General features: G+C 47.0%; 2 protein-coding genes and 1 long non-coding RNA gene across 6 annotated transcripts in view; 2 read left to right on the top strand and 1 right to left on the bottom strand.

Annotated features, from left to right (window-relative positions):
• Positions 1-114: 114 nt before the first annotated feature.
• On the top strand, positions 115-17046 carry AP4M1 (adaptor related protein complex 4 subunit mu 1). Of its 4 annotated transcripts, none has more exons than XM_072920565.1 (16): positions 115-322; positions 623-680; positions 1982-2052; positions 2977-3083; positions 4226-4322; positions 5516-5626; positions 5717-5797; positions 6479-6541; positions 6655-6721; positions 7897-7950; positions 10410-10516; positions 11316-11407; positions 11869-11913; positions 12032-12082; positions 13086-13203; positions 15871-17046. In XM_072920565.1, exons 2-16 carry the CDS (start codon positions 623-625, stop codon positions 16051-16053), a joined length of 1305 nt encoding a protein of 434 aa, XP_072776666.1. In that variant the 5' UTR covers positions 115-322; the 3' UTR covers positions 16054-17046. The 4 variants fall into 4 exon arrangements, with proteins under 4 accessions (XP_072776666.1, XP_072776665.1, XP_072776667.1 ...); XM_072920564.1 differs by lacking the exon at positions 15871-17046 and adding an exon at positions 15146-15837; XM_072920566.1 differs by lacking the exon at positions 15871-17046 and adding an exon at positions 14113-14422.
• LOC140681165 (uncharacterized) lies at positions 13227-14077 on the top strand. Its single transcript, XR_012052397.1, has 2 exons — positions 13227-13497; positions 13958-14077. It is a non-coding gene; the product is annotated as an uncharacterized lncRNA (long non-coding RNA).
• Positions 17047-17050: 4 nt separating the features above from the next.
• LOC121468487 (cohesin subunit SA-3) overlaps positions 17051-19578 on the bottom strand; it is a 40182-nt gene continuing 37654 nt past the window's right edge. Inside the window, exons 25-29 of the mRNA XM_072920525.1 lie at positions 19381-19477; positions 18780-18809; positions 18220-18283; positions 17841-17894; positions 17051-17498 (exon numbers count right to left, since the gene is read on the bottom strand). Of these exons, the coding sequence (XP_072776626.1) occupies positions 17490-17498; positions 17841-17894; positions 18220-18283; positions 18780-18809; positions 19381-19477 (254 nt within the window). The 3' untranslated portion in view covers positions 17051-17489. The remainder of the gene's footprint in view (positions 17499-17840; positions 17895-18219; positions 18284-18779; positions 18810-19380; positions 19478-19578) is intronic.

Here is a 19578-nt window from a genome sequence, read left to right as displayed (position 1 = left end):
GGATCGCGATTTCCCCTCAGGATCGCGATTTCCCCTCAGGATCGCGATTTCCCCTCACGGCCGCTCCCGCCCTTTTCCCGCCACCGCCTTCCCCTCACGGCGAGTGGCGCGAAAACTCCGCACCCACGTGACGGCCGCGCGGCCAATCGAAACGCAGCGGCCGCCCTCCGCGCGACGGCGGCGCCGCCCAATCACGACAGAGGACGCGCGGAGGCGCGGGCAGATCAGCCAATAGGAAGGCGCAGTGGGGTGCACGCGCGGCGAGGCCACGCCCACGGTGGGCGGGGCTTTGCGCGCGGCGGCGGCGGGAAGCGGCGCGGAGGTTCGCGGGTCGGGGGGGGTTGGCCACGCCCCCTCTTAAAGGGGCCGCGTCGCTTTTTTGGGGGATTTTGGGGTTTTTTGGGGGTCCTGAGGGGATTTTTGGGGGGCGGGGAGGGGTTGGGGGGCTCGGGGGTCTGGGGGGGGCTCAGGGGTTTGGGGGGCTCGGCTTTGAGGGAGGCTCCGGTTTTTGGCGGGTTCAGATTTGGGGGTGGGGGCTCAGTTTGGGGGATTTGGGGGATTTTGGGGGGATTTTGGGGAATTTGGGGTCTCTGATCCCCGATTTTCCTCCTCCCCCCCTCAGATGCTTTCGCAGCTCTTCATCCTCAGCTCCAAGGGGGATCTCCTGATCCACCGGGACTGTATCCCCCAAAACAGCCCCAAATCCCCCCAAAATTCACCCCGGGACCCCAAAAGCCACCCCGGGACCCCAAAATCCACCCCGAGACCCCAAAATTCGCCTCGGGACCCCAAAATCCACCCCAAAACCCCTTCGGAACCCTCTAAACCCTCCCAGGACCCCCAAATCCCCCCCAGAGCCCTCACGACCTCCAAAATTTGCCCCCAAACCCCTCAGGACCCCCCAAACCCCCCCGGGACCCCCAAATCCCCCCAAATTTCCCCCAAATTTCCTTGAGACCCCCAAATCCCCCCAAATTTCCTTGAGACCCCCAAATCCCCCCAAATTTCCCCCAAATTTCCTTGAGACCCCAAAATCCCCCCAAATTCCCCCCAAATTCCCTTGAGACCCCCCAAATCCCCCCGGATTTCCCCAAAATTCCCTTGAGATCCCCAAATCCCCCCAAATTTCCCCCAAATTTCCTTGAGACCCCCAAATCCCCCCAAATCCCCCCAAATTTCCTTCAGACCCCCAAATCCCCCCAAATTTCCCCCAAATTTCCTTGAGACCCCCAAATCCCCCAAATTTTCCCCAAATTTCCTTCAGACCCCCAAATCCCCCCAAATCCCCCCAAATTTCCCCCAAATTTCCTTCAGACCCCCAAATCCCCCCAAATTTCCTTGAGACCCCCAAATCCCCCCAAATTTCCCCCAAATTTCCTTCAGACCCCCAAATCCCCCCAAATTTCCCCCAATTTCCTTGAGACCCCCAAATCCCCCCAAATTTCCCCCAAATTTCCTTCAGACCCCCAAATCCCCCCGGATTTCCCCCAAATTTCCTTCAGACCCCCAAATTCCCCCAAATTTCCCCCAAATTTCCTTCAGACCCCCCAAATTCCCCCAAATTTCCTTGAGACCCCCAAATCCCCCCGGATTCCCCCCAAATTTCCTTCAGACCCCCAAATCCCCCCAAATTTCCTTCAGACCCCCAAATTTTCCCCCAAATTTCCCCCAAATTCCCTTCAGACCCCCAAATCCCCCCAAATTTCCCCCAAATTTCCTTCAGACCCCCAAATCCCCCCAAATTTCCTTGAGACCCCCAAATCCCCCCGGATTTCCCCAAATTTCCTTGAGAGCCCCAAATCCCCCCAAATCCCCCCAAATTTCCTTCAGACCCCCAAATCCCCCCAAATTTCCCCCAAATTTCCTTCAGACCCCCAAATCCCCCCGGATTTCCCCCAAATTTCCTTGAGACCCCCAAATTTCCCCCAAATCCCCCCAAATCCCCCCAAATTTCCCCCAAATTTCCTTGACCCCCCCTCAGTCCGGGGGGGCTCCCCCGTTCCCGTCCCGGAGTTTTTCCGCCGCGGGGTGGAGCAGCCCCCGCCCTTCCAGGTCAGTTTGGGGCAAAAACGGCGGATTTTGGGCAAATCCCGGCCCGGCCCGGCCTGGGGGGGGTTTGGGGGAGAAATTTGGGGGATTTTGGGGCCATTTTGGGGCGTTTTCGGGGGGATTTAGGGGCGATTTTGAGGCGTTCTGAGGGGGATTTGGGGAGAATTTTGAGGGGTTCTGAGGGGAATTTGGGGCTTTTTGAGGAGGATTTTAGGCAGTTCTGAGGGGATTTGGGGGAAAATTTGAAGATTTGGGGATTTTTGGGTCCTGGAAGAGCTCGGTGGAGTTTTTGGGGGATTTTGGTGAATTTTGGGGTGTTTTCAGGGAGATTTGGGGGTGTTCTGAGGGGAATTTTGGGGGCAATTTTGAGGGCGTTCTGAGGGGGACTTTGGGGAGTTCTGAGGGGATTTGGGGAGAAATTGGGGGATTTTGGGAGAAATTGGGGGATTTTGGGAGAAATTGGGGGATTTGGGGGTTTTGAGGATTTTTTGGGGGTCCTGAGGGGATTTGGGTGATCCTGGCGGGGTTTTGGGGGGATTTGGGGCATTTTCAGGGGGATTTGGGGGCGATTTTGGAGGGTTCTGAGGGGGATTTTGAGGGAATTTTATGGGGTTCTGAGGGGGATTTTGGGAGAAATTGGGGGATTTTTGGGTTTTGAGGATTTTTGGGGGGATTTGGGATGTCCTGGTGGCATTTTGGGGGGAGATTTGGGGGAGGTACTGAGAGGGGATTTTGGGGAGAAATTGAGGGATTTTTTGAGTGGAATTCAGATATCCTGGAAGCGTTTTTGGGGTGGATTTTTGTGGCATTCCATTGGATTTTTATGGGAATTCTCAACATTTGGGGTGGATTTTTTTGGGGAATTTTCAGGATTTGAGGTTTTTGGGGTGGAATTTGGATTTTTTTTAAGGATTTTTGTGTCCCCAGAGCCTCGGGGGGCTCCACTTCGCCCACGTCAGGCACGGGGGGCTTTTCTTCGGGGCCAGCACCGAGGGCGACGCCTCCCCCTTCACCATCATCGAGTTCCTCAACAGGTAAATCCCAAAATTCCAGCAATTCCAGGAGCTTGGGAAAATCTGGGGATTTTTTGGGAATTTTTGGGGCATTTTTGGGGGCATTTTTGGGGCGTTTTTTGGGATTTTTTGGTGATTTTCTAGGGATTTTTAAGAGATTTTTGTCCTCATTTTTAGGGATTTTTAAGAGATTTTTTTTCTTCATTTTTAGGGATTTTTAAGAGATTTTTTTTTTTCTTCATTTTTAGGGATTTTTAAGATATTTTTTCTTCATTTTTAGGGATTTTTAAGTGATTTTTTTTTTCATTTTTAGGGATTTTTAAAAGATTTTTTTCTTAATTTTTAGGGATTTTTAAAAGATTTTTTTCTTAATTTTTAGTTATTTTTATGAGGTTTTTTTTCCTTCATTTTTAGGGATTTTTAAGAGACTTTTTTTCTTAATTTTTACAATTTTATTCCAAGGATTTTCAGGGAATTTTCTGGGAATTTTGGAGGGGAATTTTTAGGGAATTCTTTTGGCAATCTTGGGGAGGATTTTGGGGAGTTTTGGTGGATATTTAAGGGATTTTTTGGGGGATTTTTTTTCTGGGGGTTTTGGGCATTTTTCCTGGAATTTTTGGGAATGTTTGTGATAGATTGAGGGAATTTTGGAGGGGAATTTTGAGAGAATTTTAAGGATTTTTTTGGGAAATTTTTAAAGATTTTTGGGGCAAGTTATTTTTGAGTCATTGAGGATTTTTTCCGGGATTGTTGGGAATTTTTCCTGAGGGTTGTTGTGAATTTTTTTCCAGGATTTTTGGGAACTTTTTCCGGGGTTTTTGGGATTTTTTTTCCCGGGATTTTTGGGAACTTTTTCCGGGGTTTTTGGGATTTCTTTTTCCGGGATTGTTGGGAATTCTTCTGGGATTTTTGGGAATTTTTTCCGGGGTTTGTGGGGTTTTTTTCTGGGATTTTTGGAAATTTTTCCTGGGGGTTTTTGGGTTTTTTTCCTGGGATTTTTGGGAATTCTTGCTGGGATTTTTGGGAATTCTAGCTGGGATTTTGGGAATTTTTTCCTGGGGGTTTTTGGTTTTTTTTTCTGGGATTTTTGGGAATTCTTGCTGGGATTTTTGGGAGCGTTTGGGCTGGATTTTGGGCTGAAATTCAGGGATTTTGGGTCCCAGGCTGGTGACGCTGCTCCGGGATTTCTGCGGCCCCCTGAGTGAGAAAAGTCTGGGAATGAACCTGGCGCTGGTCGGGGAGCTGCTGGAGGAACTGGTGGTAACTGGGAGCACTGGGAGGGACTGGGAGCGACTGGGAGGCACTGGGGGGGACTGGGAGGGGATTTGGGGGAACTGGGATAAACTGGGATGGACTGGAAGGCACTGGGAGGGAATTTGGGATAAACTGGGAGGGACTGGGAGTTACTGGGATGGACTGGGAGGGACTGGGAGGGGGTTTGGGATAAACTGGGAGGGACTGGGAGGGGATTGGGATGGAGTGGGAGGGACTGGGATGAACTGGGAGTTACTGGGGAGCCCCTTTGGGGCCAACCCGGGGGGTCCTGGGGCCACTTTGGGCCTTTTGGACCCCCCCAAATCCCTCAAAATCTCCCAAAAAATCCCCCAAATTTCAGGATTTTCCCCCAAATTCCTGCATTTCCCCCCAAATTCCCAGATTTCCCCCCAAAATCCTTAATTTCCCCCCAAATTCCAGGATTTCCCCCCCAAATTCCTGGATTTCCCCCCAAATTTCCTGGATCTTCCCCCAAATTCCAAGATTTTCCCCCCAAATTCCAGGATTTTTGCCTCAGATTTCTGCCCAAATTCCAGGATTTCCCCCCCAAATTCCAAGATTTTCCCCCCAAATTCCTGGATTTCCCCCCAAATTCCCAATTTCCTCCAAATTCCCAGATTTTCCCCCCAAATTCCAGGATTTATGCCCCAGATTTCTGCCCGAATTCCAGGATTTCCCCCCAAATTCCAGGATTTTCCCCCCAAATTCCAGGATTTTCCCCCCAAATTCCTGCATTTCCCCCCAAATTCCGGTATTTTCCTCCCCAAATTCCAGGATTTTCCCCCAAATTCCCAGATTTCCCCCCAAATTCCAGGATCTTCCCCCAAATTCCAAGATTTTCCCCCAAATTCCCGGATTTCCCCCCAAATTCCAATTTTCCCGCAAATTCCCAGATTTTCCCCCCAAATTCCAGGATTTTTGCCCCAAACTTCCAGATTTCCCCCCGAATTCCAGGATTTCCCCCCCAAAATTCCACATTTTTGCCCCAAACTCCCGGATTTCTCCCCAAATTCCAGGATTTTTGCCCCAAACTCCCGTATTTCCCCCCAAATTCCAGGATTTTTGCCCCAAACTCCCGGATTTCCCCCAAATTCCAGGATTTTTGCCCCAAATTCCCGGATTTCCCCCCAAATCCCAGGATTTCCCCCCAAACTCCCGGATTTCCCCCCAAATTCCAGGATTTCGGGCACATCCAGACGACGACCCCCGAGGTCCTGCGGAGTCTGGTGCAGTCGGAGCCGGAGGTGCCCAAACCCTTCAGCCTCCTGGATTTGGGCTCCGTGGGGCTGGTGCGTTCCCAAATTCCCCAAAATTCCCTGGAATTCCCGGGAAACTGCCGGAATTCCGGGAATTCCCGGATTTTCGGTGTTTTGTTGCAGTTCGGGGCGGAGACGCAGCAGAGCCGAGTGGCGCCGGGGGCGGCGGCCGCCAGACCCCTTCCCCCCGCCCGGGGGGACCAGGTGGGAGCAAAATTCCCAAAATTCCGGACCTAAATTCCCGAAATTCCCAAAATTCCCAAAATTCCGGAACAAAATTCCCGAAATTCCAAAAATTCCGGACCAAAATCTTCAAAAAAACCCCAAAAAAATCGGCTAAAAATGACCAAAACACCCCCACCAAAAAATCCCCTCCCCCCCCAAAAATCCCCCCCAAAATCCCCAAAATATCCCAAAAAATTCCCAAAAATACTAAAAAAAAAATCCCCAAAAAATAAAGAAAAATGCCCCCCAAAATTCCCACAGAATCCCCCCAAAATTCCAGAAAAAAATCCCCCCAAACACTCCCCCCAAAATCCCAAAATTTCCACAAAAGTCTCAAAAGAGTCCCAAAAAAATCTCAAAAGAATTCCCTCAAAAAATCCCAAAAAAAATCTCCACATAATTCCCCCCAAAAAAATCCCCAAAAAAATTCCCCAAAATTTTGAAAAAAATCCCCAGAAAATTTTCTTAAAAATGCACAAAAAATCTCAAAAAAATCCCTAAAAATTCCAAAAAAAATCCCCAGAAAATTAAAAAAAATCCACAAAAAAATCCCCAAAAATTCTGAAAAAAAAAATCCCCAAAAATTCTGAAAAAAAAAATCCCCAAAAATTCTGAATAAAACCCCCAAAAATCCCAAATCTCCCCAAAATCTCTCGGCAGCCGCCCAGGCCCGAGCTCTTCGTGGACGTCCTCGAGCGACTCTCGGTCGTCATCGCCGCCAACGTGAGCCCAAAAAACCCAAAAAAATACCCCAAAATATCCCAAAATATCCCCAAAAATCCCCGAATTTGGGGGTTCTGCCCCAAAAAACTCCAAAATTTGGGTTTTTGGGGCAGGGCTCCCCGCTGAAGGTCGAGGTGCAGGGCGAGATCCGCCTCAAGTCCTTCCTGCCCCCCGGCACCGGTAACAGCAACTGGGAAAATCCAAATTTTGGGGAAAAATCCAAGTTTTGGGAGAAAAATTGAAAATTTGGGGTGAAAATCCACATTTTGGGGGAAAAATTAAAAATTTGGGGTGAAAAATCCACATTTTGGGGGGCAAAAAAATCGAGATTTTGGGGGAAAAATCCACATTTTTGGGGGGGGGGGGAATTGAAATTTTGGGAGGGAAAAATCGAACTTTTGGTGGGAAAATCCAAATTTTGGGGAGAAAATCAGGATTTTGGGGAAAAATACAAATTTTGGGGGAAAAATTGAAAATTTGGGGTGGAAATCCACATTTTGGGGGGCAAAAAAAATTGAGATTTTTGGGGGGAAAAATCCACATTTTTGGGAGGGGAGATCGAAATTTGGGGGGGAATTGAAATTTTGGGAGGGAAAAATCGAAATTTTGGTGGGAAAATCCGAATTTTGGGAGGAAAAAATGCAGGTTTTGGGTGGAAAAATCCAAATTATGGGGGATTTGGGGAGAAAAAAGTTTTGGGGTTTTGGGGGCAGAAAAATCGAAAATTGGGGGCGCAAATTGAAATTGGGGGGGAAGAATCTGATTTTGGGAGGGAAAAATCAGAATTTTGGGAGATGAAATATGGTAATTCTGAGATTTGGGGGAAAAATTTGGGGGTTTAGGGAGAACAAAAAAAATTTTTAGGTTTTTGGGAGGAAAATTTGAAATCTTTTGGGGAAAATCCAATTTTGGGAGGGAAAAAACCCGAAATTTTGGGGGATTTAGAGAGACTTAAAGGGAATTTCGTGAGGGGAAAAGGGTCCTGGAAGGGGAAAAAAGGGCGGGAAAAGGGAATTTGAGGGATTTTGATGGAATTTTGGGGAATTTGGGGGGAATTTTGTGGGGATTTTGGAGGGTTTTGGGGATCCTGGAATGATTCTGGACAGTCCCAAAAATTCTGGGGGAATTTTGAGGGGATTTGGGGGAATTTTGGGGGAATTAAAGGAAATTTCATGAGGGGAAAGGGGTCCTGGAAGAGTAAAAAAGGGCGGGAAAAGGGAATTTGGGGGATTTTGAGGGAATTTTGGGGTCCTGGGGGTTTGGGGGGGTCCCAAAAATTTGGGGAGGGTCCCGGGTGGATTTTTGGGGGGTCCTGGGTGGTTTTGGGGTCCCTGACCCCTCTTTGCTCCCCCCAGAGCTGCGGATCGGCCTCACGGAGGAATTTTGTGTGGGAAAATCGGAGCTGAGGGGTGAGACCCCCCCCAAACTTCCCAAAATTCCTGGGAACCCCAAAATCTTCCCCAAAATCCCAAAGTCACCCGAAAAATCCCCAAAACCCCAAAAAATCCCCTCAAAATTCCCCCTAAAAATCCCCAAATCTGCCCAAATCCACCTCTTTTCCCTTCCAGGACCCTTTTACCTCACAAAATTCCCTTTAATTCCCCCCAAATTTCTCCCAAAATCCACACAAAATTCCCACAAATTTTCCCAAAATTCCCATTTTTCCCTTCCCATCAACTTTTAACCCCTTTTTTACCCCCCCAAACTCCATTTTTTCCCCCTTTCCCCCTAAAAATCCACTTTTAAATGCCCCAAACCCCCCCAGCCCCTGCCAGAATTGTCTGGAATTTTCTGGAATTTTCCAGAATTCCCAGAATTCCCTTTTCCCATCCCCATTTTAACCCATTTTTAATTCCTCAAAAATTCCATTTTTTCCCCTAAAAACGCACTTTCAACGCCCCAAAACCCCCTCAGCCCGCTCCAAATTTTCCAGAATTCCCAAAATTTCCCCAAAAATTCCCAAACTTTTCCCTTCCCATCAACTTTTAACCCTTTTTTATTCCTCAGAAATTCCATTTTTTTCCCGTTTCGCCCCCTTTTTTCCCCCAAAACGCCACTTTAAACGCCCCAACTGCGCCCGAATCCTCCGGGATTTTCGGGAATTTTCGGGAATTTCCGGAATTCCCGGGATTTGGGCATTGCCAGGGTACGGCACGCCGGTGCGGGTGGACGAGTGCACTTTTAACCCTTTTTTATTCCTCAGAAATTCCATTTTTTTCCCATTTTTCCCCCAAAACGCCACTATAAACGCCCCAAACCGCCCCGAACCCTCCGGAATTTCCAGGAATTCTCCGGAATTTTCGGGAATTCCCGGGATTTGGCATTCCAGGGTACGGCACGCCGGTGCAGGTGGACGAGTGCAGCTTAACCCTTTTTTATTCCTCAGAAATTCCATTTTTTTCCCTTTTTTCCCCCAAAACGCCACTTTAAACGCCCCAAACCGCCCCGAACTCTCGGGGATTTTCGGGAATTCTCCGGAATTCTCCGGAATTCCCGGGATTTGGCATTCCCAGGGTACGGCACGCCGGTGCGGGTGGACGAGTGCACTTTTAACCCTTTTTTATTCCTCAGAAATTCCATTTTTTTCCCTTTTTTCCCCCAAAACGCCACTTTAAACGCCCCAAACGCGCCCGGAACTCTCGGGGATTTTCGGGAATTTTCGGGAATTCTCCGGAATTTCCGGAATTCCCGGGATTTGGGCATTGCCAGGGTACGGCACGCCGGTGCGGGTGGACGAGTGCACTTTTAACCCTTTTTTATTCCTCAGAAATTCCATTTTTTTCCCTTTTTTCCCCTAAAACGCCACTTTAAACGCCCCAAACGCGCCCGAATTCTCCGGAATTTCTGGGAATTCTCCGGAATTTTCGGGAATTCCCGGGATTTGGGCATTGCCAGGGTATGGCACGCCGGTGCGGGTGGACGAGTGCACTTTAACCCTTTTTTATTCCTCAGAAATTCCATTTTTTTCCCGTTTCGCCCCCTTTTTTCCCCCAAAACCCGACTTTAAACGCCCCAACCCGCCCGGAACTCTCCGGAATTTTCTGGAATTTTCGGGAATTCTCCGGAATTTCGGGAATTCCCGGGATTTGGCATTCCAGGGTACGGCACGCCGGTGCAGGTGGACGAGTGCAGCTTAACCCTTTTTTATTCCTCAGAAATTCCATTTTTTTCCCTTTTTTCCCCCAAAACGCCACTTTAAACGCCCCAAACCGCCCCGAACTCTCGGGGATTTTCGGGAATTCTCCGGAATTCTCCGGAATTCCCGGGATTTGGCATTCCCAGGGTACGGCACGCCGGTGCGGGTGGACGAGTGCACTTTTAACCCTTTTTTATTCCTCAGAAATTCCATTTTTTTCCCTTTTTTCCCCCAAAACGCCACTTTAAACGCCCCAAACGCGCCCGGAACTCTCGGGGATTTTCGGGAATTTTCGGGAATTCTCCGGAATTTCCGGAATTCCCGGGATTTGGGCATTGCCAGGGTACGGCACGCCGGTGCGGGTGGACGAGTGCACTTTTAACCCTTTTTTATTCCTCAGAAATTCCATTTTTTTCCCTTTTTTCCCCTAAAACGCCACTTTAAACGCCCCAAACGCGCCCGAATTCTCCGGAATTTCTGGGAATTCTCCGGAATTTTCGGGAATTCCCGGGATTTGGGCATTGCCAGGGTATGGCACGCCGGTGCGGGTGGACGAGTGCACTTTAACCCTTTTTTATTCCTCAGAAATTCCATTTTTTTCCCGTTTCGCCCCCTTTTTTCCCCCAAAACCCGACTTTAAACGCCCCAACCCGCCCGGAACTCTCCGGAATTTTCTGGAATTTTCGGGAATTCTCCGGAATTTCGGGAATTCCCGGGATTTGGGCGTTCCAGGGTACGGCACGCCGGTGCGGGTGGACGAGTGCAGCTTCCACAGCAGCGTCAGCCTGGCCGAGTTCGGCTCCGGACGCGTCCTCAGCCTGCGGCCCGAGCCCGGAGAGGTCCCGCAACGGGGAAATACGGGAATTCGGGAATTCTGGGAGGGGAAATGGGGATTTTTGGGGGAAAATGGGATTTTTTGGGGGGTTTTTATGGGAAAAATGGGAATTTTCGGGGATTTTTTAAGGGGAAAAATGGGAATTTTGGGGGGAAAATGGGATTTTTAGAGGTTTTTTTTGGGGGGGTAATGGGATTTTTGGGGGGGAAAATGGGAATTTTTAAAGGGAAAGTGGGATTTTTCAGGGTGAAAACAGGATTTTTGGGGTTTTTTTAGGGGGAAATGGGATTTTGAGGGGGAAAAAGGGATTTTTGGGGGGTTTTTAGGGCAAAAATGGCATTTTTGAGGGGAAAATGAGATTTTTTTTTTTAATAGGATTTTTTTGGGGGAAAATTAGATTTTTTGGGAAAAATTGGAGTTTTGGGTTTTTTTTGGGGGGAAATGGGATTTTCTTGGGAAAAATGGGAGTTTAGGGGTTTTTTTGGGGGGAAAATGGGATTTTCTTGGGAAAAATGGGAGTTTAGGGTTTTTTTTGGGAAAATGGGAGTTTTGGGGTTCTTTTGGGGGGAAAAATTGGATTTTTTGGGGAAAAATGGGAAATTTGGGGTTTCTTTGGGGGGGAAAGGGATTTTTAGGGGCAGAAATGGGATTTTTTGGGGAAAAAATAGGATTTTTTGGAGAAAAAATGAGATTTTTTTGGGAAAAAAGGGATTTTTGGGGGCTGCAGAGGCCGGTGGCTTTGGGGATTTTTGGGAACGCTGGGGATCGTTGGGAATTTGGGAATTTTGGGAATTTTGGCGCAGATGACGCTGATGCAGTACCAGGTGCAGGACGAGATTCCGGCGCCGCTCCCGTTCCGCCTCTTCCCCACCGCCCGCGCGCAGCCCCCCAACAGGTACCCTGAATTTGGGATTTTGGGGAATTTCGGGGGGTTTATGGTGATTTTGGGGGGGGGAATTTTTTGTAATTTTTTCAGGAATTTTTGTGAATTTTTTGTGAATTTTTCAGGAATTTTTTTGGATTTTTTTGGCACTTTTTTCGGTAATTTTTGGGTGAATTTTTGCGAATTTTATGGTGAATTTTTTGGGGGGGAATTTTTTGTAATATTTTCAGGAATTTTGGTGAATTTTTGTGAATTTTTCAGGAATTTTTTTTTAATTTTTTGGCAATTTTTCCAGAATTTTTTTTGAATTTTCGGGAATATTTTGGTGATTTTTTTGGGAATTGTTGTGAATTTTCCAGGAATTTCTGGGGAATCTTTTGGGAATTTTGGGGGATTTTTTCCCCTGAGGGAATCCCCGAATTTTTTTGGAATTTCCAGGAATTTTTCCCAATTTTTGCCTTTTCCTCCTCCAGGATCCACCTTTATTTGAAGCTCCGCTGCGACCTCCCCCCTAAAAGGTGAAATTTGGGGAAAATTTGGTAATTTTTGGGACAATCCCGGAATTTTCAGCCGCCCGGGACTCCCAAAATTCCCAAATTTTCCCAAAATGCCCAAATTTTCCCCCAAAAATTCCAGCCAAGCCATCAACGTCTGCCTGCAGCTCCCGGTGCCCAAAGGCGTCTCCAGGTGGGGACGGGGAATTTGGGGAATTTGGGGAATTTTTGGGGAATTTTGGGATTCTGGGGGTGAATCCCAAATTTTGGGTGGAATTGGAGGAAATTTGGGGGGAATTTTGAGGGATTTTGGTGGATTTTTTTGGGGGGCATTTTGGGATTTGTGGGAGTTTTGGGATTGAATCCCAAATTTTGGGAATAAAATCTGGATTTTGGGGCAAAATCCAAGGATTTTTAGGGATTTGGGTGAAATTTTGGGAATCTGGGGATTTTGGGAATTTTGGGGTGGAATTTTGGGCTCTAGGGGGTGGAATTTTGGGATCTGGGTTGGAATTTTGGGCTGGAATTTTTTGGGATTTTGGGTAGAATTTTGGGCTCTGGGGTGGAATTTTCAGGGAATGTGAAGATAATTTTTTGGGATCTGGGGTGGAATTTTGGGATCTGGGGTGGAATTTCAGGATTTGGGGTGGAATTCTCAGGGAATTTGAAGAGGATTTTTTGGGATCTGGGGTGGAATTTTGGGTTGGAATCCCAAATTTTGAGATCCGGGGTGGAATTTGGGGTGGAATTTTGGAATCTGGGGGGGCGGGGGTGGAATTTTGGGCTGCAATTTTTTGGGATTTTTGGGCTCTGGGAGGATTTTGGGATTTGGGGCAGGAATTTTGGGATTTGGGGTGGAATTTTTTGGGATTTGGGAGGAATTTTGGGATTTGGGGTGGAATTTTGGGGTGGAATTTTTTGGGATTTTGGGTGGAATTTTGGGCTCTGGGAGGATTTTGGGATTTGGGGTGGAATTTTGGGATTTGGGCTGGAATTTTTGGGGATTTGGGTGGAATTTTGGGCTGGAATTTTTTGGGATTTGGGGTGGAATTTTGGGATTTTGGGTGGAATTTTGGGATTTTGGGGGGGATTTTGGGCTCTGGGGGTGGAATTTTGGGCTGGAATTTTTGGGGATTTGGGCTGGAATTTTTTGGGATTTTGGGTGGAATTTTGGGAACTGAGGAATTCTTTCCCAGCCTCTCGCAGGAGCTGAGCAGCCCCGACCAATCGGCCGAGTTGGATTTGGGCTCCCGGAGCATCCGCTGGGAAATTCCCAAAATCCAGGGCGGCTCCCAGCTCTCGGCCCTATTCAAGGTAATGTCCCAAAAACATCCCAAAATCCCCCAAAATTCCCCCAAAATTCCCCCAAAATTCCCAAAATCCAGGGCGGCTCCCAGCTCTCGGCCCTCTTCAAGGTAGGCTCCCAAAAAACTCCCAAAATCCCCCAAAACAACCCCAAAAAAATCCCCCAAAATTCCCAAAATCCAGGGCGGCTCCCAGCTCTCGGCCCTCTTCAAGGTAGGGTCCCAAAAAACTCCCAAAATCCCACAAAACCACCCCAAAATTCCCAAAATCCAGGGCGGCTCCCAGCTCTCGGCCCTCTTCAAGGTAAGGTCCCGAAAAAATCCCAAAATCCCACAAAACCACCCCAAAAAATTCCCAACAATGCCCCAAAATTCCCCCCCAAAATCCCCTAAAACCACCCCAAAAAAACTCAAAAAATCCCCCCAAATTCCACCCCAAAAAAGCCCCCCCAATTCCTCCAAAAATTCCCCAGAATTCCCCCAAAAATTCCCATAAATCCCCCCAAAATCCACCCCAAAAAAATTCCCAAAATTCCCTAAATCCCCAAATATCTCCCAAAAATTCCCCAAAAATGAAAAATATTCCCAAATATCCCTGAAAAAATCACAATAAATCGCTAAAAATCCCTGAAAAATCAACAAAAAATGGCCAAAAATCACCGAAAAATCAACAAAAAATCACCAAAAATCACCAAAAAAACACCAAAAAAATTCCAAAAAAATTCCTAAATGCTGAAAATTCCCGAATTTGGTATTTTTCCCAGCTGGATTTGCAGTCCCTGGGCCGGGCGTGGCGCCTGGAGCTGGGTCCTGCCCACGCCTCCTTCGAGCTGCCAAAAACCCCAAAACAGCCCCAAAAACCCCGAAACAGCCCCAAAAATCCCCTGAAATTCCCGAATTCCCCTGGAATTTTTCCCAGCTGGATTTGCCGCGTGGCGCCTGGAGCTGGGTCCTGCCCACGCCTCCTTCGAGCTGCCAAAAACCCCAAAACAGCCCCAAAAACCCCAAATACCCCAAAAATCCCCCCTAAAAATTCCCAAAAACTGAAAAATATTCCCAAAAATCCCTGAAAAAGTCACAATAAATCCCAAAAAAATCACCAAAGCACCCCAAAAAAAAATTTTTTAAAAAATTGCTGAAATTGCTGAAAAATCACCAAAAATTCCTGGAAAATCTCCAAAAAATTCCCTAAATCCCCAAATATCTCCAAAAAATTCCCCAAAATGAAAGATATTCCCAAATATCCCCGAAAAGGTTACAATAAATTGCCAAAAATCACCAAAAATCACCGAAAAATCAACAAAAAATGGCCAAAAATCACCGAAAAATCACCGAAAAATCGCCAAAACTCCCTGAAAAAATTCCCAGAAATCCGCTAAAATTCACGAATTCCCCTGGAATTTTTCCAGCTGGATTTCCCGTCTCTGGGCCGTGCGTGGCGCCTGGAGCTGGGTCCTGCCCACGCCTCCTTCGAGCTGCCAAAAACCCCAAAACAGCCCCAAAAATGCCCAAATACCCCAAAAATTCCCAGAAACTCCACAAATATCCCCCAACACTCCCCAGAAATGGCCAAAACATCCCAATAAAGTCCCAAAAATCTGGGAAAAATCCCCAAAAGTGGCCATTAAAAAAATCCCCAAAAATTGCTGAATAAGCTGCAAAAAGCCCAGAAATTGCTGGAAAATCACCCAAAAAAATCCTCAAAAAATCCCAAAAATTCCCCAAATACCCAAATATCTCCCAAAAATTCCCAAAATTTCTAAAATATTCCCAAAAACCCTCGAAAAAGTCACAATGCCAAAAAAATCACCAAAAATCACCAAAAAATCACCAAAAAATCACCAAAAAATCACCAAAAATCACCGAAAAATCGCCCAAACTCCCCGAAAAAATTCCCAAAAAATTCCCAAAAATCCGCTAAAATTCCTGAATTCCCCTGGAATTTTTCCCAGCTGGAGTTCCCATCCCTGGGCCGGGCGTGGCGCCTGGAGCTGGGTCCCGCCCACGCCTCCTTCGAGCTGCCAAAAACCCCAAAACAGCCCCAAAAACCCCAAAACAGCCCCAAAAATGCCCAAAACAGCCCCAAATATTCCAAAAAATTCCACAAATATCCCCCAACACTCCCCAGAAATGGCCAAAACATCCCAATAAAGTCCCAAAAATCTGGGAAAAATCCCCAAAAGTGGCCATTAAAAAAATCCCCAAAAATTGCTGAATAAGCTGCAAAAAACCCCAGAAATTGCTGGAAAATCACCCAAAAAATCCCAAAAATTCCCCAAATACCCAAATATCTCCCAAAAATTCCCAAAATCTGTAAAATATTCCCAAAAACCCTCAAAAAAGTCACAATAAATCCCAGAAAAATCACCAAAACTCCCTGAAGAAATTCCCAAAAAAAATTGCAAAAATTGCTGAAAAATTGCCAAAAATTCCTGGGAAATCGCCAAAAAATTGCAAAAAATTCCCCAAATCCCCAAATATCTCCCAAAAATCCCCCAAAAATGAAAAATATTCCCAAATATCCCTGAAAAAGTCAGAATAAATCGCCAAAAATCACTGAAAAATCAACAAAAAATGGCCAAAAATCACCGAAAAATCGCCCAAACTCCCTGAAAAAATTCCCAAAAAATTCCCAAAAATCCGCTAAAATTCCCAAATTCTCCCATATTTTTCCCAGCTGGATTTGCCGTCTCTGGGCCGGGCCTGGCGTTTGGAGCTGGGTCCTGCCCACGCCTCCTTCGAGCTGCCGGGGCTCTCGTGCTCGGGGCTCCGCGTTCGGTTCCTGCGGCTCCTCCCGGGGACGGCGCCGCGATGGGTCCGGTACCGCAGCTGCAGCGAACACTATGTACTGAGATTGTGAGCATGGAAAATCCATGGAAAATCCCGGGAATTCCATGGGAAATCACGGGTCCGGTACCGCAGCTGCAGCCAACACTACGTACTGAGACTGTGAGCATGGAAAATCCATGGAAAATCCCGGAAAATCCACGGAAAATCACAGGAAATCCATGGAAAATCCATGGGAAATCACGGGCCCGGTACCGCAGCTGCAGCCAGCACTACGTACTGAGACTCTGACGGAATTCCAGGGAAAATCCCGGGAATTCCATGGAATTCCATGGGAAATCCCGGGTCCGGTACCGCAGCTGCAGCTCCCACTATGTCCTCAGACTGTGACACGGAATTCCATGGAAAATCCCAGAAAATCCATGGGAAATCCCGGGTCCGGTACCGCAGCTGCAGCCAACACTATGTACTGAGGTTGTGACACGGAATTCCATGGAAAATCCATGGGAATTCCATGGAAAATCCTGGGTCCGGTACCGCAGCTGCAGCCAACACTACGTACTGCGGCTGTGAGCATGGAAAATCCCGGAATTCCATGGAAAATACCGGGTCAGGTACCGCAGCTGCAGCCAACACTACGTACTGAGACTGTGATGGAATTCCATGGAAAATCCCGGAAAATCACAGAATTCCGCAGCCGCCACTACGTCCTGCGCCTCTGATGGAATTCCAGAGAATTCCATGGAAAATCCCGGAATTCTGGAGAAAATTCCAGAGAGTTCCACAGCCGCCACTACGTCCTGCAACTGTGAGCCGGAATTCCATGGGAATTCCATGGAAAATCCCGGAATTCCAGAGGGAATTCCACAGAATTCCGCAGCCGCCACTACGTCCTGCAACTCTGACAGAGGAATTCCAGGGAAAATCCCGGAATTCCAGAGAAATTCCAGAGAAAATCCCACAGAAAATCCCAGAATTCCAGGGAAAATCCAGGAATTCCAGAGAAATTCCAGGAAATTCCAGAGAAATTCCCGTGAAATTCCCAAATAAAGAGCCCAGAAACGAAGGAGTTGCTGCAGGTTTTTATTGGGGGAATTTTGGGGTGAAAACGGCAAAAAAGGGGAAAAAGCCAAGTGGGAATTTTGGGAATTCCGTTCCCAGAAAATCTGGAATGAGGGAAAGGGTTGGGGAGCCCCAAAAATTTGGGAGAAATCCCAAAAATTCCCAAAAAAACCTCCAAAACCGCTCAATTTGTAACTGGATTTTGGGGTGAAAACCCCAAAAATTGGGAAAAAAAGAGTGGGAATTTGGGAGTTCCACCCTGGGAAAACCCGGAGGAGATAAAAGGGGTGGGAACCCCAAAATATTCGGGAAAAATCCCAAAATTCCCAAAAAAAAAGGCTCGAAAATCTCAAATTTGGGGGTTGAACTGGGATAAAAATGAGAATTTTGGGGTGAAAACGCCAAAAAACGGGGAAAAAACTCGGAGGGAAATTCGGAATTTCGTCTTCAGAAAGTCTGGAAAGAGAAGAGAGGGAGGAAAACCCCAAAATATTTGGGATAATCCCAAAAAATTCCCAAAATCTCCCCAAAAATGCCCAAAACCGTCAGAAATTTGGATTTTTTTTAATTGTGGGGACACAAATTTGGGGTAAAAAAACCCAAAAATGGAAAAAAAAAAAAAAAGGGAAATTTTGGGGTTTTGTCCTCACAGAGGCTCTGGGGGTGAAAAGCCCCAAAAATGCCCAAAATTCACCCAAAAATGTTCATTTTTAACAGGGGAGGGGCCGAATTTTGGGGTGAAAGTTTTGGGAAACCCCAAAAATCCCCAAAAATCCCCAAAATTCCCCAAAATCTCACCTGGAACTCGAGGCTGGAGGAGCCAAAAAGGTCCCGGGGCGGCTCCAGGGGGGTCTGGGGAGGAATTCCCAAAATTCTTACAGAGAAATTCCCAAAATTTGGACTTTTCCCCCAAAATTTTAGGGTTTTCTTCCAAAATTTTCTGATTTCCCAAAATTTTGGGTTGTTTTTTTTTTTTTTCTCCAAAAATTTTGGGGTTTTTTGAAAGTTTTGGGGGTTTTTTTTACCACAAAATTTTGGGTGTTTTTTCCCCAAAATTTGGGGTTTTCCACAAAATTTTGGGTTTTTTTTCCCCAAGATTTTGGGGTTTTTTTTAGTTCCAAATTTTGGGTTTTTCCCCCCAAATTCTGGGAGTTTTTGGGCTTTTTTGGGGTCTCACCCTGGGGGTGTTCGGGCTCTGCTCTTCCTCCTCTTCCTCCTCCTCTTCCTCCATCAGACTCAGCCTGGGGGGGGAAACCCAAAAATCCCCAAAATTCCCCCAAAAATTCCATCCCTGCCCCCAAAATCCCCCAAATTTACCCCAAATCTCTCCCAGGAACCCCCAAAAAATCTCAAATTTCCTCCTCAACTCCCAAAAATCCCAAATCCCACCCAAAAAATCCCAAATCCCACCCAAAAAATCCCAAATCCCACCAAAAAACCCCCAAATTTCCCAGCCAGGAACCTCCAAAAATCCCCAAATCTCCCCAAAATTTCCCAATTTCCCCCCAAAATCTCCCTAATTTTCCATCAAAATCCCCCAAAATCCCAAAATTCCTCCCCTAAATCACTCCGAATTCCCCAAATTTCCCCCCAAAATCCCCCCCAAAACTCCCCAAAATCTCTGAAATTTCCCCCCCAAAAATCCCAAATTCCCCCAAAATTTACAAAATTCCCCCAAAATTTCCCAAATTCCCCCAAAATTTCCCAAATTCCCCCAAAATTCCCAAATTCCCTCACCGGGACTCCCAACTCCTTTTGGATTCGCTGCTGCAGGCGGAAAAAAAAAATCAAAATTTGGGTTTTTTTGGGATTTTCACCCAAAATTTGCGGGTTTTGGGGGCTTTTCTCCCAACATTTTGGGACTTTTTTGTATGTTCTCCCAAAATTTTGGGGGTTTTTTGGGGATTTCCCCAAAGATTTGGGTTTTTTTTTTGTGATTTCCCCCAAAAATTTGGGGTGTTTTGTGGGGATTTTGTCCCATAATTTTTGGGGTTTTTTATTGTAATTTTCCCCCAAAAATTTGGGGTTTTTTTGGGATTTTCTCCCAAAATTTTGGAGGTTTTTTGGGTATTTTCCCCAAAAATCTTGGCTTTTTTTTTGGGGAGATTTTCCCCCAAAATTTGGTGGTTTTTTGGATATTTCCCCCCAAAATTTGTTTTTTTTGGTGGGATTTCCCCCGAATTTTTTTTTAGGTTTTTTTTGGGGATACCCCCCGAATTTTGGGGTGTGTTTGGGGTGGGGGAGGGGCTCTGACCTGGGCAGGGTGGGGGAGGGGCTCTGACCTGGGCAGGGTGGGGGAGGGGCTCTGACCTGGGCAGGGTGGGGGAGGGGCTCTGACCTGGGCAGGGTGGGGGAGGGGCGCCGTTTTTGGGGGCCCCCCCGGAGCGCGGTCGAGGTCAGGGTGGGGGTGGGCGGCCACGGGCTGGAGCTGGGGGCTGGAAATTCACATTTTAACCAAATTTCAGCTTTTTACCCCAAATTCCCAGAGGTTTCTACCAAAAATTACAATTTTTACCAAAATCCCGGGTTTTCACCA

The sequence above is a fragment of the Taeniopygia guttata genome, chromosome 32, assembly GCF_048771995.1.
Source record: "Taeniopygia guttata chromosome 32, bTaeGut7.mat, whole genome shotgun sequence".
NCBI lineage: Eukaryota > Metazoa > Chordata > Aves > Passeriformes > Estrildidae > Taeniopygia > Taeniopygia guttata.
This window is presented reverse-complemented; position numbering and strand designations above follow the sequence as displayed.